A 27,691-nucleotide genomic window follows, 5' to 3' on the forward strand; every position below is an offset into this window, starting at 1 on the left:
AAATAGTGACTAGTTTTTTCCTGCACAACCCAGTGGCTGTGGAGGGCCATGCTGGATTGTAACTTTGATGATCCAGAAATTTCTCCTTCAGACAACAGTCAGTAAGGGACAATTTCCAGATAAAATCAGACTTTCGGACAGATTTGGAGTAGGCATCATTGGATGCATATTGAGAAGTCTGCACAGATGAAAAAACCCACACTTTGCCATCTTTCTGGTCCTGCTTGTATCTCACTTGTAGCTCCAGCTTCCAGACCTAGAGTATGTATTCCAGAAGCCTCCTCAAACCCCCTTTCCTTCATAGGGTTTCACCTGACTCAGGAGCCCCATATGGCTCTGACAGCTTGAAGCTCTTGTTGGGGATACAGGAGCTGGACAAACAGCACCAGTGCAGCCTTGTAACTCTCTTTGTGCCTAACTGGGAACTGTAGAACAAGGCTGTGTCTTCTCACTGATGTATTTTGAAATTGAGGCCTTTTTTTTGTGTGAAATGGTTAGACACTGTGTCCATGAGAATAGCAATAATTATTTTCCAGATAGAGGCTGGACATTGTTCATTAAATCAAGTGGTGGGGCACATGCTGAACTGCAAGAATAAAGCAAGTACCAAGTGGTACAGACAGAATGCCCTTTCTCTGCATTCTGTCTGTTTGTGCTCAGAACAGTGTAAGGGGCCTGGGGAAAACACAATAATAACATGATGTGATAGTACAGGTAAAGGGTACATATTGATTCATTCCTGCAAAAACCTATTAAATAAAGTTGCTTGTTCAACAAATTAAGGGGTGAGAACTGGTTTTGTAGGCTTCATGGTGTGTATTTGCTTTGTTTTGTGGTAACTGTGTGTGTGTGCATATGTGCAGTCTTTTAGGTGGTTTTAGTAGGTATAATTTCCCTTTTTGCTCGGTTAATCAATTCACAGAATGGAAATTTTTGTTTCAGGAAACTCACAATGAATATCTCCCTAAAGGTGGATAGTTTGTTCCACCTATTAATCCTGCATAAGCTCTGCATAACCAGCAAGGGAGTTGTAGCTCCAGAGAGTTTCCAAACCCTTTTGTTCTAATACTTTGATTTTTCTAGTGAAGTCTTTGGTTTCATCTGAGTATGTTTCTTAACTTATTGCATATTTGACTGAGGATCCTAAAGCAAGTAATACGATGATACAATGCACAGAACTAATTCCCAAATGCTGCTGCACATTTATGGATAAGGTTGGCTTGAAAGTACCCTGCAGAATCTGCAGAAGAAATGCAAATACAAGTTCTGGGTGATGATCAGAGCAGCCACCAAACCACTGCAAGCCACTGGGGACTGTGTGGTTAAGCACCTTATGTGCATGCTGAAGATACCACTAAAGGCTGTGTCTTTTTTGAGTTCACTCAGTTTGTGCAGTTCCTGGTGCTTCATATTAAACCCCAGTCTCTGGAGACGAAAGCAATAGATATGCAAAGACTCACAATGCAGTGCAAATGGCTGTACAGAGCCACAGCATGTGGAATGCCATTCATCTGTGACAACCTTTTTCACTTCCTGCAGAGCACCTCACAAGGACTTGTGAGACCAAGAACTGATTACAAGCAGTCAGTGAGAGACATGCATGATAAGGTATAAAATCAGCAATCTCATATGCATTTTCAGTTTCAGACAGCACCAGCTGAGACTATCAGACTCCTTAGCATTACATTCTTTAAAATCTTTCTGCTTGCTACAGTTTAAGTCTCTAGAGCAGGATGCTGCTGGACAGCCAGTTCACTGTTCACAGAAAAGGGTAAGTGTGCAGTAGATCAAGAGAATTCTTTGAAAGAACCTATAAGCACTAAGGAAGCAGTTATACACACTTTTTCAAAATATTTTAACTGCTTGTTAGTTCAAGGAAGTCATTATGATCCGTTGAATGCAAAAGTGTTTTTTTATTTTCTTTGAATGCTTGCATCAGCAGGTGGGTGGTGGGATATATGAAGTGTCTTGGGTTGAGATGAGTTAACCACTTTGAAAGAAGAAAGAGTGTCTCCTAGGATTTTTCCTGATTTTTGAATCAAACTTCTAAACTCGGGAAATTTTCACATGGTGGTTAGGCACAGGCATTAAAAGGACATAATTTCTTGGGGCAGATTTTTATTCTGAGGTTTCCAGATTGCACTGTAAAATCAAGTTCAGAAGGTGTAAAAACCTTTTAAGATACTTTCTGGAACAAGGCTAGAGTGTGAGCTCAAGCCCTTTAGAAAGTTGTCCACCAAGAAGTCTAATTTTTGAAGGAAGGGGCAAGGAACTGAAATTCCTGCATCAATCATCTGTACATGGAATCAATGTGTCTTTATTTTGTTTAACTTAGTAAAGTTGCTGAGAGATTTGCTTTGGTAGGGAGCTGGGGTTGTGTGTGAATTGTGAAGAGACTCTTGGCTAATATGACAATTTGAGGGCATTGAATAGCTTAGTGAAACACATTTTGGACAACTACATTTTCAACCCATCCTGTGTGAACCAACTGTGTTCCACAGAGCAGCTGTGATAACCTCTGACTAATTGGCTTTTTAGAAGGTTACCTGCTGAGAGCATCTGCCATGACATCCATTCTCCCAGAAATGTTTCATCTCAGAATTGCCTGATGCAGGCTGTAGAGCCCAGCATCATAGGCAGGAAGTGAGTTATCTCTTGAGTCAGAATACAGAGGAAAGGATTTGCCTGACCTTGTTGAATGTTCATCATCTGTCTTTAAGCTCTGAGCATCCTGCCTAAGAAGTCTTTTGAAGGCCACCCTGAAGCCTTCCCTGAGATGTGCCATTGATCCAGACAGTGAATCTGTGAGCGAACCAGGATTCCACATACCCACGTCCTCAAAGACTTATCCTGGCTTTCCCGCAGCGCCAGGCAGTGCCAGGCCCAGGCAGGCTGTGCACAAGCTGAATGCCACGCTCAGAGTGAGCAGGGTAGCAATACATAAATAACACCGAGGAGTTTATTGCATGTAAAGTCATTCTCTCTCCCCTAGATCTCATACAGGAATATTTATTCAGCAGCATATTTGTGGTGATGGTATCAACAGATATTAAAACTATATCCAGGAGGATTAAGAGTACCTGCTTGTGGGAGCAAGTTGTCCAGAAGAAGAAAAACAAATCCTGAATTTATCCTTGCAGAAATAGCAGTTCATGTGTCAGCTGCTGTTTGTTTTAAAGACTCTGTATTTTCAGCTTTTATAATTATTTTGCATGGCCTCATTAATGAGTGTTGAATGTTTGGGATTAGGATTACTGTGTTTGATGCTCTAGGTCTTATGCTCATAGATCCACCTTTTCTGTCAAGCTACTCCAAACCCAAAATCTTGATTTCCTGCTTGGCAATCAAATTAAAAAATCAAAGTAAGAAGAGAGACTTCCTTCCTTTCCCCCTTGGTATTTTTCCACCGTATTGACAACTGCATTTGACGAACAACATTAAGTAAACTTCAAGACTGTATCAGCTACCTGTTCTTAATAATGAGGGGGAAATCAGGCAAGTCAGACCAAGACATGACTGGTTGGGAATCAAAACAAAATTGACAGTCTTATCAAAAACCATCCACAGCTCTGTATTCTCTCTCGGCTGCTGGGTGTTGCGTTCAGTCCACTGATTAATGTGTCACCGCTTAACACGAGCTGCTGGGCTGTGACACGTGCAGGGAGGCAGTTTACTGTCTCTGTGCAGCCCTGAAGGCTGACTTGGTGCCTGTACAGGACAGAGCTGCTCCGATGGGAGGAGGCAGCTGGAGGTGGATGGAGCAGGCTTCTTTGTGCTGGCTCCAGCTGCACGCCTGCAATAGTTTGAGGTAACCTTGGATCTCTGGCATTGTTGACTCTGGTTATCAGCGACCTTGTTGGGTAATAAGGATGTGCAGCAATAACTGCATTTACCTTCAGGTTAAAAGAACTGGTGCTATTCTCCACCCAGAACAGTAATGGGAAGGTTTAGTGATAGAGTGAAACCAAACGTTGGTACAGTTTCAGTCTCATCTGACCTGGGGTGAATTGTTCATGGCCTTGCCAAGGCTGCCCCATGGCAGCACTTCCCAGCTGCTGCTAATCACCATGGTGACTGACTGGGATCAGTTCCCCAAGCAGGTATTTTGCTTTTACAGTAACTTCCATAAGCCTGAGAGAGACACCTCATGCTCTCATACCTCAGTGATAATAATTCAATGCACAATAAAGAAAAGGGTCAATCTACAAATGGGCTGCCAGGCATTTTCTTTTATCAGTGCACAAAATTCTTCGAAGGTAGCAGTACCTGTTGGGGGCCCCACAGCTGGACACAGACATGACCTGGAGTATTGTGTCCAGCTCTGGAGTCCTCAGTACAAGAAAGACCTGGACCTGTTGGAATGAGTCCAAAGGACTCATGTTTCAGCCCATTAAGTTGATCACAGGGCTGAAACACCTCTCCTGTGAAGACAAGCTGAGTTGGGGCTGTTCAGCCTGGAAAAGAGAAGGCTCCAGGGAGACCTTATAACACCTTCCAGTACCTCAAAGGGGGCCTACAGTGATGCTGGAGAGGGACTTTTCACAGGGTCATGTAGTGACAGGACAAAGGGGAATGGCCTTAAACTGTAAAGGGCAGGTTTAGGTCACGTATTAGGAAGAAGTTCTATACTGTAAGGGTGGTGAGACACTGGAACAGATTGCCCAAAGTTATGGCTGCCACATCCCTGGAAGTGTTCCAGGCCAGGCTGGATGGCACTCTGAGTAACCTGGTCTAGTGGAATATTCCAATTCCCTGCCCACAGAAGGGGGTTTGGAACTAGATGATCTTTAAGGTCCCTTCCAACCCCAACCCCTTGATGATTCTGTGAACACTAATTAGGAAATAGCAAGATGCAGCAAGTCTGCAATAATGTACAGCATATTATAGTGTCTTAAGTGACATGAGACACATGAAATGAGATACCTGTGGCCTAACACAGGAAAAATACTACTAAATGTAGCTGTGAATGCAGTTTTTCACAGACTCCAAGGAATAGTTGGTAGATGGATGTTTGGAAGTAGGCATTTTTCATTATAATCCCATGTTTGAAATATGCTGACTTTAGAAATATATTATAAAATTAGTTTCAAGAGAATAAACCTAGCAGAGATAATAGATGCTTGTTTTCTTTATCGGAATCCCTCAATTATGAAAATGTGACAAATAGGTAATACCTCTAGGTTGACTTGAATTAACATATGTTTAAAATGAATGTAAAATATGTCCCTTTCTCAGTTAGACAAAAATCACACAGTACAGGTACTCAAACTAAAATACATCTCTGGCTTTGAAATTATTGTTGTCTTTCTACAGCAGCTTCTTGAAAATGTCATGTGAGATTAGATCTGTACTCCGTTGTGTTGGTAAGCGTACAAACCCCCTGCAAAGGGCGGTCTTTGTTCCAAGAGCTCAGGCAAGGTTTTCAAAGACAACTGCTCATTTGTGATACCTTTTATAAAGATCTTACTTTCAGAAAGAACTGGATATGTACTGTTAGAAGACCAGAGTCCTTAGAGGAGTCTCCAGATGGGCACCCAAAATTATATAGGTAATGAGGAAGAATAATTGCTTCTAAAATGCTGTCCTCAAAAGACAAAGTGAGAGGAGTAGAAACAGGATAGATGACTCCTAAATCCTCAGTTTGCTTGCTTTAAATAAAAAGCCTGACAGAATTGCTACTATTCCCTTGCTCAGTGTTGCCAGTTGTATCCAGACACCTCTGCTACGTGTCCTGCATGGCTCAAAGTGGTTGTGTTCCCTCTGCAGTGTGGACAGAGCTCAAGTTGGGATCGTCCCATTTCTCCTCATTCACGAGTTTCTATCTGAAGGGCCAGCTGACTCATTTCAAACTTAAATACAAGTACAAGCTGATGACTGAGACAATGTGGATGATTGGAGAATTTCAGCATGAGTGCAATCCTGAGGACTGACCTGATATAATGAGCCAGTTCACCCATTTTATTTTAGTCTTGCAACTCTGTGGCTAGGCAAGGTATTTTCCATTGCTTGGGAGAGCTTTTCAAATTTTCCCTTCTTTGCAGCAGATGAGCTCAAAAAAAGTCCTGTTTCTCCTTTGTGAGATGGATCTCTGTTGATGCAACACAGATAGGAGACATCCTGTAGTTCACCTGGAATCAAGCAAATTTGAGATGAGGTACCAGTTTGCTTCTCTCCAAGTTTAAAACCTCCCCACAGATTTTCCCTTTACCTTCAAACCTGCTTAATGTCACCATTGCTTTCTTTTCTGTCCTGAAGGACACAGTCAGCTATCTGTCTAGACTAGCTGAAGGCTCAAAACCTTTGCTTTATTCCATGGAATTAAACCGTTGCTTGGTCCCAAATGTGAGTCTTTCTCAGATACCTACTGACATGGGTATCTCATGTAGAAGGTGGCAGTAGAGAACCTGGAGATTAAAAGCAAAGCAGCTATAAAAACAGAAATGAAGAATAGCACTGTAATCAGGTAAATATGCTCACATAAGGAGGGAAATAACTGAGCAGACTGGTTGTTATTGCTCCTCTATTTCATAGGGGATATTTACACTGAGGGGTCAAGTGTTCATGGCAGAGTGTGGGTGGGTTTTTTTAGTCTTATGCAACACCTACTGATTTATCATCCCATCCTTTTCCTGCTTGATCAGACCTTCATGTCCATTGCTACAAGAGTTTGGGGTTGGGAGAGGCAAATATGGGCAAAGTGACAGCTTGGCAGAGCCAGTCAGCCCACACTGCACAGAGAAGAGCCCACCAGGCATTATTTTGAAGGAGTGAGAAGCAGAAATCCACTGCCAGCCTGAGTTTCAGCTGATATGAATGCTGCCTTGGCAGCAACAGTATCCCATTAGCTTCACAGTTTGGAATCTGTCCCAAAAACCAGCTCTTCCCACACATACAGACACATACTTTCATGAAAAAAGCAGGATATCGCTGGAAAGGGTGTAAAACCCACCCTGGTGAGTCCCATCCCAGCACTGCCCTGGGCAGAGATGGGGTCCATGAAACTGGCGATGGGTGAGGGCTGTGTAAGAAACAAAGCTGCGTCCCAGAACATTTTAGTGGTGGACTTGGCAGTGCTGGGTTAAGGGTTGGACTTGATAATTGTGAAGGTCTTTTCCAACATAAATGATTCCATGATTCTATGAAATAACATGGTGAACTTGTCTCTGCATGGCTCCTTGGCCCCAGAGGCCTGAGCCTGTGATGGGTTTACATGCATTTACGTGCTACGGAGTGAATAAACAACTGAATGTGCTTCAACCTGAGCAGTCCTGCATGGGCACTTGTCTCCTGTTCAGAGAGGCAGAACAGGGAGCACAAATCCCCATCAGAAAAAATGTACAATCATAAAAATATTTAGGTTGGGAGAGGCTTCAGGAGATGGTTTCAGTCAACTGTCCTCAGAGCAGGGCCACGTTAGGTTGTGTAGGGCCTCATCTGGTTGAGTTGCAAATATCTCCATAGGTGGAGGTCCCACAGCCTGGTCAGGTAACTTGTTCCAAAATTTAACCACTCTTACTAGGAAGATTTTTTTCCTTGCATCTAACTGGAATCTCTCTTGTTGCATCTTATGTCCATTGCCTCTTGTCTTTTTGCTGTACTCCTCAAAGAAAAGTCTGGGTGAAGAGGAGGAGAAATTCCTCCACATTCTCTTCCTTTATGGTGTGATCATGTTACACCTTTTCAAGGGCTTTCAGCACAGAATAGCAGCCACCAACATTGAATGTACTGAACTGCTTTTAGCAGAGAAAAAAGAAACTCTCTGCAAACCCCCTCATTATCTTATGGGTTCTGAAGGGAGGAAGGATGTGGGTGAGCTGTTTTCACATCTTGTACACACCAATGGCCAGTTCTCACCATCCTGGCCAGCAGAAATGGTCAGGGAATATTAAATCCTACTTGGGCATTTGGCAGAGCCTTTCCAGCATTTGCCTATCAAGCCTTCAGTAGTTAATGCAAATCCAACCAAACAGAAGAGCCTGCTCTCTGGGACTCGGACTACAGGAAGAGTAAGCAGTGCTTTCACATGAGGCAATAAAATTCAAGTAGGATTTGTTAAATCATGCAAATGATTGCTGGTCTGCACTTTATATTTATCTAAAAAATTGATTAAGCACTGAGTTTTTTGGTTGGTGAGTAAAGTTGATTAAAAAAAAGTACTAGGGTCACAATATATATTCTAGGAGTACATTTACTAAGCTCAAACCTGACTTTTTAATTTTTGATGAAATACATGATAATGTTCTATACTCACTATCTGGTTTTGAATTCCTCTTTTGTTTCTTACAGCCCCAGCAGAGAGCTCTCCATAAACATTTCCAGCCTCTAAAGCTGCTGTCCTGCCACTTGATGTGAAAGTGAACTTTCCTTCATGAAAAAACTACAATAAATGGCGCTGCCAGAAAATGACCATGGAGGATTGAAGACAAACTTGAAGTAAAATCAGCAGACTCAGATGATGCATTCTGGGAAGACCTGGTTTGCTGTGGAGTAAAAACGTGGTGCAAAATATCCAGTGCTAATTTGTTGAACATGGTCATTTACAGACCTTTAGCTGGAAAATTTCTTCCAGTTTTCATCACTGTGCATAACTTTTGAGTTCCCTTTAGGGGACTGTCTATGCCCTTCACTAGAAGTCCTGTTTTAGCATGGCAACTACTGGATTCTTTTATTATGTATGCAGATGGCATGATGTTTTAGGAAAAACTTACAGCAATTCTCCAATCTCAGTGGATATGTTCACAATATTACACCCTGGTAGGAATGTAAACGTCTTGTATGTGTTAGTTTTGCAGTCTAATGGTATTCTGTTAAACAATATCAGCACTTCATATGTGCTTTCCTCACAGAACTAGCACAGTCCATATATATATATATATAATGGTCTTTTTTTAAAATACTGAGGATATGTTTCAGTATTTGTGCTGAGACTGCATCCAAACTGAAGCCCACTACTATCATCCCTTCACCAGTTCACATTAGATTGTGTAGATAGATTTGCACGTGGCAGAGATGTGACTTCTTTTATCAAGACTTAGAGAACAGCTGTCACAGAGGTAGCCAAGAACAGGGTAGGTTGAATGAGCTGTAGGACACTGTGTCTGCTCTCCCTCTCATCCAACACATATCAAAGGTTCTCATTTCTAGTGTGCCAATGTGTTTTCTTACTCAGAGAGGGAGAGGCAAGGGAGAAAGCCTTTCTCAGAAATGTGTGTGACCCTGGGTTTGGTCTACAGTAAAACCAGAATAAACTGGAAGAATTCAGGTTCTTTATGCTGGCCACCATTTATGTTTTGGGCAGGGCTGGGGAATCATAGTCCAAACCAAACTCTCTGAAAAAGGTAAAGTGTAAGATTATACTTCTGAGGAGCAAGACACTCCCTTTGGAGAGGGCAGACTTCTTCATTAACTTTTTCCACTTTCTATCCAAAACAGTGTTTTGGTAGGAACTGGGAATAAGCAAATGGTTCCAATAAGCCTTTCAATATACTGTAGCAGGCTCAAGACTGTTGCATTCAATCTGAACATTGTTTTCTGTTCAGTCTCTGAATGGCTGGCCTCATCACTGGTTGTATCACAGCTGGCTGTGGTGCTGTTTCTTCAGCGGGGACTCAGTTGAATTAATGTCTGTCCCTCACATCAGGACCTTCTTGACATACTCTTTATAATGAACTGATGTCATCAACATACTGAGGGGGCTTATCTATTTGTTCCTTCTTTCTTTGAAATCAAAAGTAGCTTTATTTAAAGACTGTCACTCTCTCCAGCCTGATAGACAGGTACTATACAGTTGCCGTTAGCATTTATTCCAAATTGGGTGAGACACAATACTGGTGTGAAGATGCAGTGATGGAGAGAGTGTGCAGCTAGAGTAAATCAAAGGCAACTTTCTAGAGGAAGCTCTTGTGTTAAAATTCTTAAAAACTGTTGTGCAGTTCATTGCTAGAGAATGGAAGGTCTACCACTGAGGGTGCCCGTACAACAAACAGATCTTCAGGGTTTAATTTTTTTCAGATGGTTATGGGCTTAGGTTTCAGCTCTCCACCCATCTCAGATTCAACATGTTGGATACTTCTACAGTATCCAGTCCAAAAGAAAATTATTTTTACTGATGACCAGGATTTTCAGAAGTCAATAGTGATTTCTAATGGTTTGGGTCTTTCCAAATGGAGCTCCCAAGAATTAAAAAGCAGTAAACTTCTACATTCTCTTTCTGAAAATCCTAGTCCCTAATTTTAAATTAATTGGTGTAAAAATTCTCCTTAAGACATGAGAATCTTTGCCAACAGCGACATTTGCACTTTTTAGAACCTTTCATAGGGTTGCAGGTTGGAATCTGATACCAATAGAGCCAGTCATGCACATGGCACAGGTCCACTGTAAGCTTCAGCGAATTTTACAGCTCTTTCTGCTACAGGTTTTAAAAATGCACTCTGGCAACTGACATCAATTTCATGTTGGTACAGCAATTAAAAAATAAAACACTTTGATTGATATGTTATATTAAAAGGAGAATGCTTTACTTCCACAGTAGGAATTCTCTTATTTTACTACCCAGTGAAAAAATCCAGAATAATTAGAATGATAAAAGAAGAGTTTATCAGAGAGTGTTATCTTAAAAGGGCGTATGAGAAGAAGTTGTGTTAGGCAGAGAGCCACTAGAAGCTTTTTTTGTATCAATGTTAGTTTTGAACATCTTCCAGTATATGGGCATGAATTTAGATGTGTGCACTTCTCCTGTTAAAACAGTTTGTTTTAAAAGCTTCCCAGGATTTTAGCTATGGTGACCTAGAAAAGCAGTGTTATAGGCCCTGAGAAATGTGAAAATCAAGTCCAGATCCTTGAGTAGCCAGACTCGGTGAAAAGTCTGCTGTAGGTGCCTATCAGACAAATCTTTTTTAGAGCTGGTGTAGGTCTCCATCCTGCAGCCAGCCTATGCATGTGGATAACTGCAAGCATAGTTCCCCTGAGACCCGTGACACTTCTCACATGTGTAACTGTCTGCCAGAGCCATAAGGAAATAACTGTACTTTTTGGCTTGTATTTAACTATTCATCGTGTTTGGATTTTTTTAATCACTGTTATTCTCCCAAAGTAGGCCATGCTTCCTCAGGGATATTTATGGAATTGTTCTACATCTCCTGAACAACTATCTGGATCCCAGCGTATTCTTCTGAAAACTTTTTAATATAAATAAACACGTGGGAGAGATTTTTGTTGTTATGAATGGGGGCAGGTACTGTGTTCTCGGAAAGGCTATTGAGTGCAGACAATCAAGTCTATTGCATTTTTTATGCTGAACACCTTATTAATAGCAGACATATCCGCTTTTGCCTGGGTCATAGGAACAGTTCAGGGGAAAGAATGCTTTATCTCCAGTCAATAAATCATTTATGTCAAGAGTGCCAAAGACCAAGTCAACATGAAAGGGAGCAAATAAGTTATTCCGGCAAAGGAAGTCAATTTAAATATGTTCAGAGCCATTAGTTTGGTGCGAAAGAGTGGGAGACTAATGCTATTTTCATCAAGCAGCCATTATCAGCCCTGTGGAGATAGATAAATTCACAAAGGCCAATGCTGCTGTTACATTGATCACTTAGTTATTATCTCTGAGACAAGGCAGTGCTGCCATCAGGACACTGTTCCCCTGTGGAGACCTGCAGCCTCCTCTTCTCCCTGGGGCCACCCTTGCCTGGGTTTTTTTTGTGTCCAGAAAAGTTGCAGCATCAGACCCCACTATGAATCCCTGACAGAAGCACAGCCTTTCCAAGTGCTTCAAACCATGAGAAGTCCTCCACCAGAAACCTGAAGGAATTGCTCACTCCAGAAAGCATGCTGCAGCTGAAGGCATCCTTTGCACTGTTTTGTTCCTTGGTTTTTTTATCTGTGTGGCTTTCTGTGCCTGAAACACCCACTGTTTATTCTGTTAAGGGAAATGCAGCCTTCAAGGAGGGGAGTTTGAAAAAGCACCACAAGCTCTTTGATTTTGCTTGTCCAGATACGTGGTAACGCTCTACTAGTGAGTTCATCCCTCCCTGTCTGTTCTTTAAGGGTAAGTGTTGTCACTTGGCAACAGATGTAACATTATTGAGGAAATTAAACCATTAAAAGTTATACAATTCTGGTTTGGTTTTGCCCTTAACTTTCAGAAGACCCCAGGCCAGGTCCCAGTGGACTCACATTGGTGCTACTCCATCAGTGTCTCCACAAATGTGTCTATCAGTGCCAGCCATGGATCCAGGACTGGGGTGGGGTTTTTTGTCATCGCCAAAGTGAACCTCCCTCCAGCAGCCACAAAGCCACAAAATCTGTGTTATTCAAAGTAAAGCAAAGTAAAACCTTGAATCTTTCACATTGGTCCCCTTTAACAGTTGCCATCTCTGCCATCAGAGTCTCCTTGAACAGCCCTGCTGCAGGACTGTGCTGCAATTGACCCTGGTATATATAGGCTGTGGTCAATAAGATTTTAATTTAAAAAGAGAAAGTCCTTTGGTATAATTAAAATTGATGGCTGAGGGGAAATTATTACCAGCATTACCTGCAACCTCCTGTAGTAAAATTCAGGAGAGTAATCTGGAGTGCATAAAAAGCCACCAACATAATGTATGGGTGATTAGGCAGGCTCATGAGGATAAATCAGCAAGGAAGAAAAGTAGATGTTTAATGAAGGAAGTAAAAAAAAGTATGGGAAGTCAGTGGCATATAGGTTAGGGTTGGTTAGACCAAAGGCTTTACATATATACTAATAAATACCATCATAGCAAAGCTAAGTCTAATGTTAGACAGGCCCAGCACAGTGATTGTTCACAGTACATTGGAAACCCAACAAATAGTCTTGTTTTGTATTTGAAAGCAGTAGAAGGAGGGAGTCAAATTACCCATTAAAATGTAATTCCTCCTATTCCATCAGTAATTATGGGTAATATTAAGCAGCAACTATCCAAACATAATTTTAAATTTGTAGAATCATTAGCTGAATCCAAAAGTGAAGGAAAACTTGACTAGGACTCTTCAGAACCAGAAAGCATAAAAGAAGCTTCAAATGACACCAAAACCACAATAATTCAAAAGAATGAGAAGTCTGATCCAGAAAACTATAGGCTCATTAGCTTCCTATCAGTCTTAGGCAAAGTTATGGAAAAGTTGATATAGCATAATCATTAAAGCAATTAAAACTTGATAAAACTCCCTCCAAATTGAGAAGCATGGGGAGTATATCTGGAATGATACAGTGGCTGCAAAGGTGCAGTAAGGAGTCCATTCAACATCAGCCCCAGAGATGTTCTTGCCAGCTGGGATATAGGACCTGGCAATAGTGATGCTATTCCAGTTCATTTGGTTACCGTCAGTCTTTCAAAAAGGGTATTGACAACTTGGAAAGATTATTTTCAATAGCTCCCAGTGTCATTCAAGGGCAGGAAAACAGGTCTTATTATAGTGTCAGACTAATGAAGCTCAAGCTATTAATTTATCAGAGGCAATTTGAAGAGGTGACTTGATCTCTGTCTGCAATCACAATCTTCTACCTGGGTAGGGAAGTGCTGTCTGAGGGCAGGTACCTCTTCTATTTAGAAGAAAAGGGAATGATGTGCTCTACTGTTTGGAAACTGATTTCAGGCTAGAAATTAAGTGCAAATACTCAACAGGGAGGATAATTACTCGTGGAGACAACTTACTTAGTTATCTGGCATGTTCTCCATCCCATAAAGTCTTTAAATGTATGCAAAGTATTTTTCTAAGTCAATAAGCTCTACCTCAAACTGAAATCCAGGCTCGGTGCGGCAATTACTGGATGAAGTCATTAGGCATATGTTATGCAAGGATTAGACTAGATCATCAGATGTAATTTATGAATTAAAAATACCTTGAAGTTTCCAATATAACAAGAAGGCAGGGCAACCTATATCAGGGTTTTGGGGTTTTTTTTCACAAAATGGTCTTAATTTAAACAGCTTTTATGAAAAGCTGTGCTTGCTAACATTTGGTACGAGCATGAGTAGGTCTGCTCACAGTTTTAAGGTTCTGCTGCACATAATTAAAGGAAAAGAACTGGCCAAGAAAGGACAACAGAATCCTTGGACACACTGAGAAAGTCTGTTGCCTTTCGTTAATAGCAGCCTGGGATAAAATGCTGCATGCAAATGATGGGGCCGTGTGGATGTGTAGTCTGAGCAAGCAATAACATCTGTGGATTTGTCTGTTAAGGAGGTAGGATCTTGCTGGCAAGAAACAGATTTTCCTGCCTTCAACAACTGGCAGAGAAGCTGCAGTGCTGATTGAGAGGGCGATAGTATCTCTGTGCAGCTGAGCATGGTACACAAGTTCCTTGCTTCAAACACAGCAAACTGTTCTGCTCTCATGACGAGCCCCATTGGAGCTGGTTAATAAAGCCCTGGAAGTGAAATGACATCAGTGGAATTACCCAGAGTAATGACAGCTGCTCCCAGCAGTGGGTTTTTGCAAGATTGGGCCCTGTTACCATCAGCTGGTTTGAATGTTGTACTTTAGAAATAAGCACTGGACTACTCAGTGTCTGATTCCGGTTTCACAAAACCGCTGTCAATAGATGCAAGTGTGAAACTCTGGAGAATCTTCCAAGTTCTTCACCAATCAGTGGGGAACAGCACAAACAGGGATGTGCAGTATGAAGAGTAAACAGTTCACACAAACAGAGAAACTATAAAAGCAATACTTACTACAGATTGGTACTGAATCAACATCAAGAAGCTAAAACAAGAATGAGCTAGCTACAGCCATAGCTAAGAAGGTAAAGATCTTTGGGGATTCTTGCTCTAATCCAGTGTGAAATCCTAAGAAAATGAGTTTGGGCTAGATTTATTGTTTAAAGAACATCACTACATGCTTGCTGCCTGTCAAATAAATTCTGAAGAGTCACTGGCTTTGGTGTGCGATGGCTTATGAGTGTCCTCGCACTGCTGAGACACTGTGCGGCTCTGGAGGGAAGCGTTCCATAACCAGCATGGCTGGGATCCGGCTGGGCAGGGAAGAAGCTGAACTTGCACATGAGTGGAGTTGCCAGCATTATTATAACACAACCAGGCTTAGTCTGAGAATGAGATGGAAATCTCCTTTCTGATACTAATTCCAAATATATCTAAATAGTTTTTCAGAAGAAAAAATCCTCTGTAGCTTCTGTTACATCTCTAATCCCATTCTTTCTGTTAAGTAACTTGCCTTGAATTTATCTATTTAAATATCATAAGTCACTAAATTAAATAGCAAAACACAGGGTTTTCTTTTTAAAGCAGGGAGATTGGTATTGCAGCAAAACAGCTTGTAAGCAATAAGAAGCTGTGCAGGGGAGGAAAAAAACCCAACGATTTGTCCCATCAGATGCTTAGGGGACTTGACTGGTTGATTGACTTTGTTTCAATATTGAGAGCAAGGTTTTACATCTAGACAGATGTTTTCCTTACTGAACCAGACTTTGGTAAAGAAATGTTGGAAGTCCTCTTAGCACTTCTTCTGCATCCCTTGTATTCAAGAGGCTCCTTCTCTGTGCTTCTTTTGAGAAAGGTAGAAAAGAGATTAAGTGACAGTAGAGAAAACACAGAGGGACAGGAGCTTCCAGCCTACGCAAAGCACCTCAGCATGAGACCCAGTCTCAGCCTTCTGCCCTGACTCCAACACTGGTGATGGAGGGGAGGAATGGGGCCATGCTGGGCTAACCTGCGAGTACAGCCTGGTGTCCTTTTCCACACTGCTCTCTTGCAGCCATTGCAGGAGACATTACCTGGCAGAACTGGACAATGCTCTGGCAATGGGAATGACCAGCATTTCCACAAAGAGGCTGCATGATCTGACAAGAAGACTCTGAGCTTCTTGGCTGCTTGTCAAGGCTAAAGAAGCATATTTTTAAATTTCTCAGAGTTATTGCAGAATCTGAAAGTATCAGGGCCATGCTTTGGGATGTGCTGGGCTTTGTTTTCAGCTTTGCAGCTATCTGGACCTACCCCACAATTATTATTTCTTTTTCACAAGTGAGAGTAAGATGTGAGGAGTGCCTGCCTGGCTCTGTGCATCGTAAACCAGCAAATGGGGCTCTAAATTTGGGGTACTCTGTTTTGGAGGGTTGAATTTAAGGTGGTTTGAACGTGACCCTGAGGAAAGCAGGTAACTGACAGCTGGAATTGCGGCCACACCTGAGTTGTCTCCAAAGGCTGTCCTCAAATGAGCAGCCCATGGACAGAATCAGATGCCAGGCTGTGCTGGTGCATCAGCATCGGCCACTGATGATGGACATGAGCTGCAGGGAGCAAGTGATGCTGGGATCAAGGTCCTGGGAGACCTAATCCAGGACAGCTGGATGCAGAAGGCTTACTGCAAGCCCATGGTTATGCTGTCTGGTCAAAACAGTCTCCTGAAGACAGCAAGTTGTGTCTGGTCCTGCTGCCTTTGGAGTCAGTTCTGGTTTACTTTCACTAAAGAAATATTCTAAGCCAGTGATCTCCTTTTAATGTTAACTTGGTTGATAATCTAGGAAGATGCCAGCACTCTAATGCTTAAGAAGTGACACACTGTTGTTACTCCCAGTACATCTATGGCTGAACTTTTTAATGATGGAGCCAAATGAGGTGGCATGAAACAAGTGTGCCTTTTTGTTTGATGTACTCTGCATTTCCCTAGGCATCCAAGGTGTTCACCTGCACACCAGTGCTTTTTTCCGAAAACAGAAATTATCATGCAATCTAATTTTTAGTATATGAAATGGCCATCACTGTTAATTCCACCTTACAGTTTTTATATTTAGTCTTTAATTCCTTCTGTTTTCAACAATCAACAAAAAATAAAACCCGGGTGGGAGGGAGGAATTCTTTTAAAAAATAAAATTAAAATCAATATCAAAGTTTTTGGTATCTTTGGGCAGAATCTCTGGAAGCTTTGGGTATCTGCTTTATCATTTTGTATATTTGACAATTTTGTACTCTGCATTGTTTGACTTCATTTGTGCATGGCAATGTATTAAAACATGGAATTTTTATTATACAGTAAAAGCACTTTGTTTGATTTAAACAAGGTCAGGGATTGGTCCAGTTCATGAACAGGAGGGGAAAAAAAACGGAGGTTTTTGCCAGCAACAACTCTCACCTGACAGTCCAACCAGTCTCATTCGGGCAGTTTCCAGCACCTGAAGGTGGGCAGAGCTTTTTGCCCACCTTCAAGTCTCTTTCCCCAGCTGCAGTTCTTGGGTCTATGCAGTGGTTTGTAGTATGGGGTGCAGGTGCTACCTAAATGCAGTACAAGACAAATATTACAGAAGTTATTAACCAAGCAAAGGGCTCTGCTCTGCTGGGCATGGGTTGGGTGTAAATCCAGACCAGTTCTACTGATCTTGCCTGATTTACCCCACATTTAGTAATGGCAAGTAGACACTGCACAGGCTGAGGAAGAATTCTTCACTGCCTTTATTTCCTGACACTCAGGGAATGCTCTTGTCAGCAGTGAAGCATCCTCTAAGGGGACCAAATTGCCAAAGGAGCAGGTACTAGACTGTTTATGGTGCAAAGCATTTCACTTCCATCCCACCTGCCCCCATTTATTCTTAGCATTTATGGCATGTGAGTGATTTAAAAGTCAGTGGATTAGGTAGTTTTTGGAAAAATGCTGAAGTGCTGCAATTCCAGCATGATATTATGTTCTCCATATATGTGGGTTTTTCTTTTCAGACATAATTCTGAATGCTCTTGCATTTGTAAGGCAGAGACTGAGGACATGTTTTGGTCAAACACAAAATACTGGGCTTAATAACAGAACAAAATTATATAGTGTGAGCTATAACTGACAAAGTCAAGATAAACTGTCATCTTAAAAAATCATAAATCACGTTTTTTATTGTGATGGGGCTGCAATTTACTGAATTCTGTTTATATCTTTAAAAAGCTTTCTACTTCATAAACTTTGTCAGTGAGAAGAATATGTTAGCAGGGAAAATTCTGGTTTTGATCAGACCTGTGCACGTTACCTCTCAGGCTGAAGAAAATTAGAACCATCATACAAGAAAAGAAAAAGTTACTATGCCACATACCCTTTTCACCATCAGGGTCTCCGTAGGGGTTACAGTGGTGCCATACTATTATTACACCTCTGTGTGCTGCACACTAAGATTATTTCCATTATAAACAATATGCCACCTAAATCAGATGCAATATTCCTCCCTGGAGACACAGAAAATAGTTACTGAAGGTGTGGAGGAGTTTCCATGTGTGCGTGTATGGATTTTGCATTACAAATCTCAGTGAATAAAGTGCAACCCTAGAAACACAAGTGATGTTCACAGTCCCACCATTGATCTGGTGTATGTGAAAGAACAAGTTCCCTCACATTGTCTCTTCATGTCCCACCTCCTTATCTGTAAAACTGGAACTACATTTACCTGTCACTGTTAAACCTTGAAACTCAACAGAGGAACTGTAAGTCTTCGAGAAGATGGTGTTTCAAGTCAGATTGATTTGAACAGACCAGGCACTTTGGTGCAAAAGAGACACCTTATTTGGGAGACAAGAAGATGCCATCCACAGTTCATGCTTATCTGACATTCCTCTCTCACTGCACCCAGGCACTGATCTGTCAGAGTCTCAGTGCACGGTGTGACACTTTCACGGGTGAGGTATCGTATCATCCCAGTGTTGGTTTGTCTGAGGTCTCTTCCTCTTTTGTGCACTCCTTCATCTCATTCGCATCACTGCCTTGTCATTTCTGCACCCGACATGATTTCTTGCTTTCTACTGTTATTAGCATCACATGGGAAATACACTGAATTACTGCACGTGAAAAACACGCTGCCAAATAAAAGTTTTCTTTAAAATAAATGGCACCAGTGCACTGGCCTTAGGAGATAAAGCAGAGGACAGATTGCTACAGGTTTCTTTTAGGGTAGCATGGGGATTAACCTCATCTCCACATCAGTGTTGGATGGCAGCAAGAAGGATGCACACTGTAAGCTAGAAAAAGCTTTCTAGGAAGAGGGATACTGAAGCAGTAGCAACTACTTGAAGAGGTGGAGAAGAGCTTTGATCAGCATCGCTCAGCAATCCTGACTCTGTGGGAGGGCAGGACAGACCTGTTGTTTACCAAAATCTCTTAGTTCAATTTCCTGCAGGTAAGACTTGAATGGGAAGCAAAGAGTTACCTCTGTTAATTATCATCACTTTACATTTCAAGTTCAAAAAGGGAAAGTGCCGGATGCTGCATCTGGGATGGGGCAACCCTGGATGTTCATTGTCTTGACCTGAGACAATTTGGAGGGGTGGAGACCTCGGACAGAAGTCTCCTCCCTCAGATTGAATGCGCCTGGTTTCTCCAATACAGAGAGGGAGACCAAATACACCCAGATGTAAGTGAAAAAAATAACTCTTTACCAAGAAGAATGCTGATAACAATACTGATAAAACTGGGTTAAACCAACTGATGAGGAGAAGCCCCGCCTACCAGACACAATCAAGATGGCAGCTGGCCTTTTCCACTGGGACAAAACCCACGTGGCCACAGGACAGAGACAAGATGGCCACTTTCCCACATGGTTCCCCTCCCCCATGCCTGGAAGACCTGACTGGAGCTGTTGGAGAGTCAGTACTGGCAGGATTAGATACCAGCAGACACCACCATGGCACTGGAGTGAGGCTGCAGTGCTGGTAGAGGCAGTCAGAGCAGGGCTGCGGACCCCCTGGCCTCTGGAGGGACCCACAAAACCCACTGGATTTGAGACTTGGTTGTTGCAATTTCCATGTTTGTTGGTCAAAGTGGTGGTCGCAGTCCTGTCAACGTGGTGGTCACAGTCCAGATCCATTGAGGTGGTGGCGGAAGCCCCATCTGGTAAGAAAAGTCCCGTGGGGTGCAGGAAAAACAACCCACATGAAGTGGTGTTGGTGAAGTCCAAGTGTGGCTTAGGCTTGGTGGGAATGCCCCCAGTACCTCCCTTGGGGTGGGGATTTCTACACTGTATGATGTAATATTGGATCATGGCACATTTCAGGAGTCTGAAGATGTCTTCTAAGATGTTATAGCTGCCTGTTACATCTGCACAGGTGGATCCATTACGGCCCATCAGCAGAGATGAATATCTTCAGGCCATGTGTGTGAATTGAACTGGTTCTTCTCTGGAGGGGAGTTATCACAGCTGAGTCATTTGTGTAAGGACAGGATTTGCCTCTCTCCTTATCTTGTTCCAACACCCAGCTTGTAGCCTGAGGTGGCAGGTGTGCATGCCCTCAGCACGTGGGTGGCCACTCTGCACATTGTTAGCAAAGCTCACTGTTGCTGATTGAGCCTTTAGCACCAGTAGTCCAGGCTCTAAAAACAGGTGGTCAAATGTTGGAGTCATTAATCACTAGCAGTTCAGTCTCTTTGGAAAGACAAAACAACAAAAAGCCAAAAAGACATATTTGGAAAAAAAAGGAAAGGTGGATACCAGAATTTTTGTGTAAACCCACGTCATTCGTCATTCGTACAGACCAGGGAGCGAGAGGATGGAGAGCAGAGGTCCGGAAAGCAATGGCAAGTTGAACATGAGTCAGCAGTGCCCTGGCAGCCAGGAGGGCCTGGCTGCCAGGCCCTGGGGGGCATTAGGGGGGCATCCTGGGGGGCATCAGACAAAGTAGCATCGAGGTCAAGGGAGGGGATTGTCCCGCTCTGCTCTGCACTGGTGCAGCCTCACGTTGAATACTGTGTGCAGTGCTGGGAACCACAATATAAGATATTAAGCTGTTAAACAGTGTCCAAAGGAGGGCAGTGAAGATGGTGAAGGAACTTGAGGGGAAGCTGTATGAGGAGCAGCTGAGGGCATTTGGTCTGTTCAGCCTGGAGAAGATGAGACTGAGGGGAGACCTCATTGCAGTTACAACTTCCTCATGAGGGGAAGAGGAGGGGCAGACACTGATCTCTTCTCTATGGTGACCAGTGACAGGACCTGAAGGAAGGGCCTGAGGCTGTGTCAGAGGAGGTTTAGGTTGGATATTATAGAAAGGTTCTTCACGCAGAGGGTGGTTGGGTGCTGGAACAGGCTCCCCAGGGAAGTGGTCACAGAACCAAGCCTGACAGAGTTCAAGAAGCATTTGGATGATACTCCTGGGCACTTGGTGTGACTCTTGGGGAGAGTCCTGTGCAGGGCCAGGAGTTGGACTTGATGATCCTTGTGGGTCCCTTCCAACTTGGCATATTCTGTGAATTTAGCTCTTCTTTTTCTAGCTCTTCGAGCTAAAAACCTGCTCTTCTGCGGCTATGAGTAAATCCAGACTCATTTAAGTCAGTACATCTACCAGCTGAGAAACTGGAACATGTCCCCTCTTGTGGCCAGTCCAGATGCAGAGCCAGAGCCCAGGGTGACAGAAGGGTCCAGGCCCATCTTCTCGTCCAAAATCACCACACTTAGCGAGAGCCCAATTCCCATGAGACTGAAGAACACAAAATGGGTGGTGCCCTTCAGGGCCAGGGTCAGCCCATCTCCGACATCCAGGCTTTCATCTGGTCTTTACTAGGTACCAGCAGGGTATTAGGGCTTGGTGGAGAAAAGCCTTGGAATGAGGGTTAAAACAACAAAAGTCATACTGAGTCCAATTATGAGTCGAAGAGAGGCAGCATTTTATAGCCAGCTGGCAGAAGCCTCGAGAACTTCATCCATCCATTACAGAGAGCAGGCTGACATGGCCACCTCTGGCCTCAACTAACAGCTCTAGGCAGATTAGGAAAACTGCTTTTCCTACTCTGGGGAGTTTTACTGCAGAGAAGTGAAGCACTTTAGGTCACATCATAAGTCTCAGCTTGAAGACTGCTCTGCCACTTTCCAGGCGAGGTGGGAGAGCGTGGTTGGTGCTGAGCACCGGATGCTCAGCCCGAGGGGTGCTTTGACTCTCCTCTGTGCTGTGAAATGGGCGGAGACACAGACCATGTGGGAGGCAAACTGTTTTATGGAAAATATGGGGAACCATTGTACTAAGCTGATTAACTCATTTTAACAATTTTATTTAGCTGCAAGAGTTGCCCCACATGAAAAGTGCAGCTGCAAGCATTTGCACAAGAAAACACTCCCATATGCAAGAAAGACAGATAAGTCGTCATTACAGCAAGAAATTTTAGTACTTTGGGGACATTGCAGGGTTATTTTTGCCTCTGTTTAAGTTTTATCTCAGAGCATGAAGGATACTGTTATGCTAACTGCTTTTATACGTGTTCCTCACGTCCAAGACGCAGACTGGTTTAGGCAATTCTTGGCAGGTAAAACTTTGTCAGAAACACGAGAAATTGCAGGAACCAGAGCTCCCACTGCTTAATTCCACCTGGAGACAACAGCTGCTTGTTTTACCCCGAGGCAATATCCTTCTGCCCTCCTCCACTTTCCTGAGTTGTACTGTATTAGGTAGGGGAAATGAGGCTTTCTTCATGCTTCCCTTCTTTCTCCGTGTTATTAGTCCCATAACAAGCTGCCTCTTAATCCCGAAATATGGACCTTTTGGACAGTGTCCCATGAGGGACTTGGCAACCAACAGGAAAACCAAGATTGTCTGGAATATTAACCAAACACGTCGGACCAAGGACCACCCTCAGCATTTCTCTTGGGTCACCAGTCGCACACCCCTCTGCGTTAAATTAAAACCATTCTAAAAGCAGTGTGGTTTCAAGCACTAGCAGCAGGGTATTTATACGGGATTTTCAGACTGATACTTCTCCACGGGCCAGTTTGGGATCCCCTGAGGGTAGGATATTGTCTCAAAATATTCCCTGAAAGACATCAAGAAGCATTGGTATCTGAGCACATGAGTAACAGTTCTGCCATCTCTGAAAGCATGAGCTGCAAATCAGTTTTACCCTCTCTAGATGTTTTGGAGCTCATGGCTGATGCTTTTGCTCCAATTTCCTATGCTCCCCATCAGAGACTTGAAGCAGAAGCAGACCTCCAACAGAAACAGGAGCTGGGGTGGCTGCACGATCACTTGCTGTCAGCCAAGGCACAGAGCTGCCTGGGCTACAATGTAGTCAACCAGAAACCGTGGGCACTCATCTCCTTGGAAATAGGTAGGTAGGAAGATCAGAGCAATGCTGGGCATTACATTCTGCCATTCATTTTGTTCTGAATGGTAACACTGTAAAAATCAATATGGCAGTTTTAAAATGGATTAGGAGGCAGTTAAATGACTGATCTCCCAAGAGGAATTGCAAATGAAGAACGATCCCATGGTAATTTTTATAGAGGGAATATTCAGGAAACTGTTCTTGGCTGTTTACCTAATAGGTCAAAATAGATAAACAATTGAATACGAGTTCCGCGTGTGATGCTCTTGTTAAAGGGGCTAATATGACCATAGGATGTATAAATGGGAATATTGAATCGTAGGGGAAACATATTAGCTTTATACATTACATTAATGAGACAAAACCAGTCCAGTTCAGCTGTCAACACTTAAAAATTGTGTTGTAAAACTGAGGATGGTTGGGAGAAGAGCTATAAGACTGATTGAAAGCATATCTTACAGTGACCCAAAGGAGCACAGTCCATTTATATTATCAAAGAGGAGTATAAGAGATGAATTGATCTGTAAGTATCTATACATGGGGGAGGAATACAGTATCAGAGATTACTTAAACTAGCAGACAAAGGCATATAAACCAGGAAGACTGCAGCTAAAAAAAAGTCAAGTTGAAAGTGAGGCACATTTTTCTCCTTAATGGCCTTGTAATTAACCACTGGAGGAGCTGACATGGGATATGGTAGGTTCTCCATCACCCCAAAAGATATTTAAATTAAGCATGGATGTCTTCCTACACGATGTAGCTCATGTATCAGTGTGGGAATTGCTGGGCAAAACTCCGTGGTCTGCATTATGCAGGAGGGCAGAGGAAACGACCATGGTGGTGTCTTCTGGCTGTGAAATCTACGAAACTATCGAAGTGATGACATCTGTATATCACATCCCAGCAGCATCCTGTTTGTTTATGCAACACACGTTAGGAAAAGACTCTTTTAGGGATATTTAGAGGGCTTTAAATATTTTATTAGAGGTTTTTTTTATATACTCTGCCTGCAAAACCAGGTAGATGAAATAAACCTTGAAAAAATAATACACCCCCCCCCGAAATAGATTTCCTATACCCCCAAATCCCAGTCTTAAAATCAATATCTCAGGATGCTCTGGGCTTTCAATGTGATGCTCCAAGGATTCAGCCCTTTATCATGGTTTAAAGCTTCTATTTCACAGATTTATAGATGCTAAACTCAGGAGGGACTACTGTGAACATCTAATCTGGCCTTGTACATAACGGAGGCCACAGGGCATCCCTCAGTTACTTCCAGGCCACACTGAAGCCTTCCAGACTCTTCCTTCATAGCATAACCAAGACAGCCTTCCCCTCCATCCACATGGCTAAACTTCACATCATCTCACGTCTTACCGCAATATCCTTCCTTCCATCCCTGACAAATTAAATCTTTCCTGGCACATGTCCATTCAAATTGCTGCTTTAAAGATCATTTGCCATTCCTATGCCTCCTTGCTGGCTCTCCCTTTTGCCTTTCCACCACCACATCTCCTGTTCCCCACAGCCTTGTCTCTACCTCTGCCTCTTCATTACACATTCATTCCTGCCTCTTACGGCCCACTTTGCTACCTTTTTTTTACCCACTTATTTTTTCCTGAACAAGCCTCATCTGGTGTAACACCAGTCTGTGGGGAGGGACCCTAAGTTACATCAGTGCTGTTGGGCTTGGCCTTGGCCAGCGTTGGGTCCATCTCAGAGCCAGCTCGTGTTGGCTCTGTCAGACATAGGGAAAGCTTCTGGCAGTTTCTCACAGAAGCCACCCCTGTAGTGCCTTGCCACACAAACCCAATACAGTGTGTCAGTGACTGACCTGGATTCTTGTGCAGGGAGAAATCATTCATGTGAATTATTAAATGCCTGTGTATCATTCTAAGACAGTGTGGTACAGTTTGCATCTAGAAAAAGCCTGTATTTTAATGCTCCTCATCCTTCTAAAAGAACCCAGCTTGATAAACTTGAGCGCGGGAGATGAGCATCATGGAACTGTGAACAAGGGTGAGCTGAGGCAAGGGACAGGAGGTGCCATAGCAGGAGAGCAGGCTGTGCACTAGGAAAAGTCAGCCTATGGATAAACTCATCCCAGACTTTGCTTTTTAGAGAAGAGCTTCTTACCTTCTGTGTGTGAGCGGTGCTCTTTCTGGGGTGACAGGTAAGTCAGAGGAGAAAGGATGCACAGTAGCAATCTACTGCCTTCACGTTTCTCTCTATGAAAACTGACAAATATACGCTTTATAAAGCCTCAGCGCAGAGATTTTTTTAATCTAATACTGCTCTACACAATTGCACAAGGTTGCCTTACTTTGTGTTACAGCAGAGTTTAATCCTTCTGGAGCCAAACTGCATAGAATTGCCAAAAGCTGACACACGTCTCTGCTCAGCATTGCCTATTGACAAGCAGGCACCTCTGGCCAAACTGAGAGGAAAACATCTGTCAGTAGGTGTTAATGAGACCATCACATGTAGCAGGCAAGACCCAACCAGCTCAGCAAGATCCAAGAAAATTCATGTTCTCATCGGGTGATCACAGCTACCTATGGTTGCACTCAGCTGTCAGGGGCCCACTGGCACACATCCATCCTTCCTCACACAGATATTTTATGAATTTTAGAGTTAGCAGGATGCAAATCTGCCCTTTGAGGCTTGTCTATCAAAAGCAGAGCTTTGACTAGTACCTTGCAGAGGCTTCTGCAGGAAAACAAAGTGATATTAAAGCATGTTGCAAGTGTCCATCCCTGAGCCAGCAGAGTTGAAGCCTGGGGCGGGAAGTATGTTTTTTAGCAGAGATGTAAAATTAAATGCCCCATTGCTTTGTAACTAGTCCTGACACCATGTTGTTTTTCCAGAAAGTCATGGGCAGCTTCAATCTTCATATCTGCTAGTGGTCCTCAATGAAATGTTGGCATGTTTTCAGGTTGTCAGGCAATGGCATCATGGCTTTGAACACTGGTGAGTTAAAGCAGAAGGAACGGAAGGGGGGGGAAGGAAGAGAGGGGAGGCAGTAATTCACAGAGAATATTTTCATTTAATTCACTGATTATTTACTTCTCACTGTACAAATCAGAGCTAAGTATATCCATCCAAGCCAATGTATATGACTCACAGTTTGTCAAATAGATATTCTGGAAGTGAGAAGTTACAGAAATAAAAGTCATGAATTATCAGTTGTTCTTTTATGCTTGTGGACAGCACCTTTTATTACACATAAATTCCATTTATAACCATTGCAAACAGGAAAAAATTGCTAAAGTCAAGTTTGCACGAATAGAAAAATGACACAAGAAGAAACTGAGTCTAAAGATGGATTTTGCCCTGTTGTTTCAGTGGATCCATGTGACCGGCAGTAAACACCTGCAAAGTCTGTTTATGGGTTCTACTTGGGGGTTCTCCATCCCAGTCTAAAACAGGCAGCTGCTATGCTGAAGGGCACCCTAAAAGCTGCCATTTCCTTCTGTTGACCATCAGAGGAAGGTCAGATAGAGACTGTAATTTACTAAAGTTAATAAAACACAGATGAAGCCTACTTGCTAATGCTTCTTGAAGCCAAGTTCATAGACAAGTTCCTAAAACTTTTGAGAACTTCCAATGAGATACCTGGATTGGTGCATGAACCCTTCTCTGAAGTATGCTGATCTCTTGCCATACTACCAACAAAGATAAAAGTGGCAAGTATCTCTCAACATGTGTGTAAAAGCCACATTGCAGAATCTGAGCTGAACAGCCAAAACAATGGCTCATTTTTATTGTGAGGTCCACATAAGGTTCACCATGGGCATAACTCAGCCCTGTCCTCCTCTTGAGAGCCAACGTGGGCTTTTGCCATGGCTTGTTGGGAGGACACATGGTTCATCTGCAGAGGTAGTAAGCTTATTTCTCAATGTTTCTTTAACATGTCAAGGGTGTGCACAGTGGGAAAAGGAGCCCCATCCCAAAACGTCTCAGGTGAGGCACCTCTGTCAAGGCAGATCCTGCCCCATGTCACTCTTTTCTAAAGATGCACCGAACAGGAAGATGACACTGTGTACTTCTTTTGTTATCTCTGGAGCACATCTATCAAGTCAACAAACGGGTGGGTATAAAGTTAGCTGTTTAACTGACTCAACTGTTTAGAAGTTTAACAAATGAACATACCACTAGGTATCTGGAAACTAGTGTTTTCTGTCTGAGACAGCAAAATGAATGGAGAGAAATATCCAAACACTGAAAATTAGCAGACTAGGGACAAAAATATATCAGTTGCTAGGAGATGGCATTTAATCTGGAATTTTAGGCAATAAATAAAAATTAAGTTGCAAGAAGAAATATTGTTTAGGGCAGAAATCAACTTGAAACAAACAGTTGTTTATGAGAGGAAGGAAAGCAATGATGCTGCCGCACAACAGGCTGTGGGGACAGAGGTGAATGGGAAGGTTATTGACTTGACTGTGGGAACAAAACTCCTGCCAGTGAAAGACAGCAAGGACAAAACTCTTTCTTAGCTGAAGCTGCTGGGAGATCTGGCACTAAAGTAAATAAAGGCTGTACTTCAACCTGCAAATATCACCTTTGCCTGCGATGAAAGCCCAACCAGAACCTAAAATGCTGTGAGATTCAGCTCGTTATCTCCGCTCATGAAAATTACAGGAAAAAGAGGAAAAGTTCATTGCTT

At 42.8% G+C, this 27,691-nt stretch overlaps 1 protein-coding gene across 2 annotated transcripts in view; it reads left to right on the forward strand.

Moving 5' to 3' along the window:
* The window catches only part of SAMD12 (sterile alpha motif domain containing 12), a 179,630-nt gene extending 162,618 nt beyond the window's left edge, over positions 1–17,012 (forward strand). For both annotated transcript variants that reach the window (XM_027645538.1, XM_027645536.1), the window contains exon 5: positions 8,287–17,012. In XM_027645538.1, coding sequence (XP_027501339.1) covers positions 8,287–8,309 — 23 coding nt within the window. In that variant the 3' untranslated portion in view covers positions 8,310–17,012. The remainder of the gene's footprint in view (positions 1–8,286) is intronic.
* Positions 17,013–27,691: the final 10,679 nt, after the last annotated feature.

This window comes from Corapipo altera, unplaced genomic scaffold (assembly GCF_003945725.1).
Source record: "Corapipo altera isolate COAL_440 unplaced genomic scaffold, ASM394572v1 51, whole genome shotgun sequence".
Taxonomy (NCBI): Eukaryota; Metazoa; Chordata; class Aves; order Passeriformes; family Pipridae; genus Corapipo; species Corapipo altera.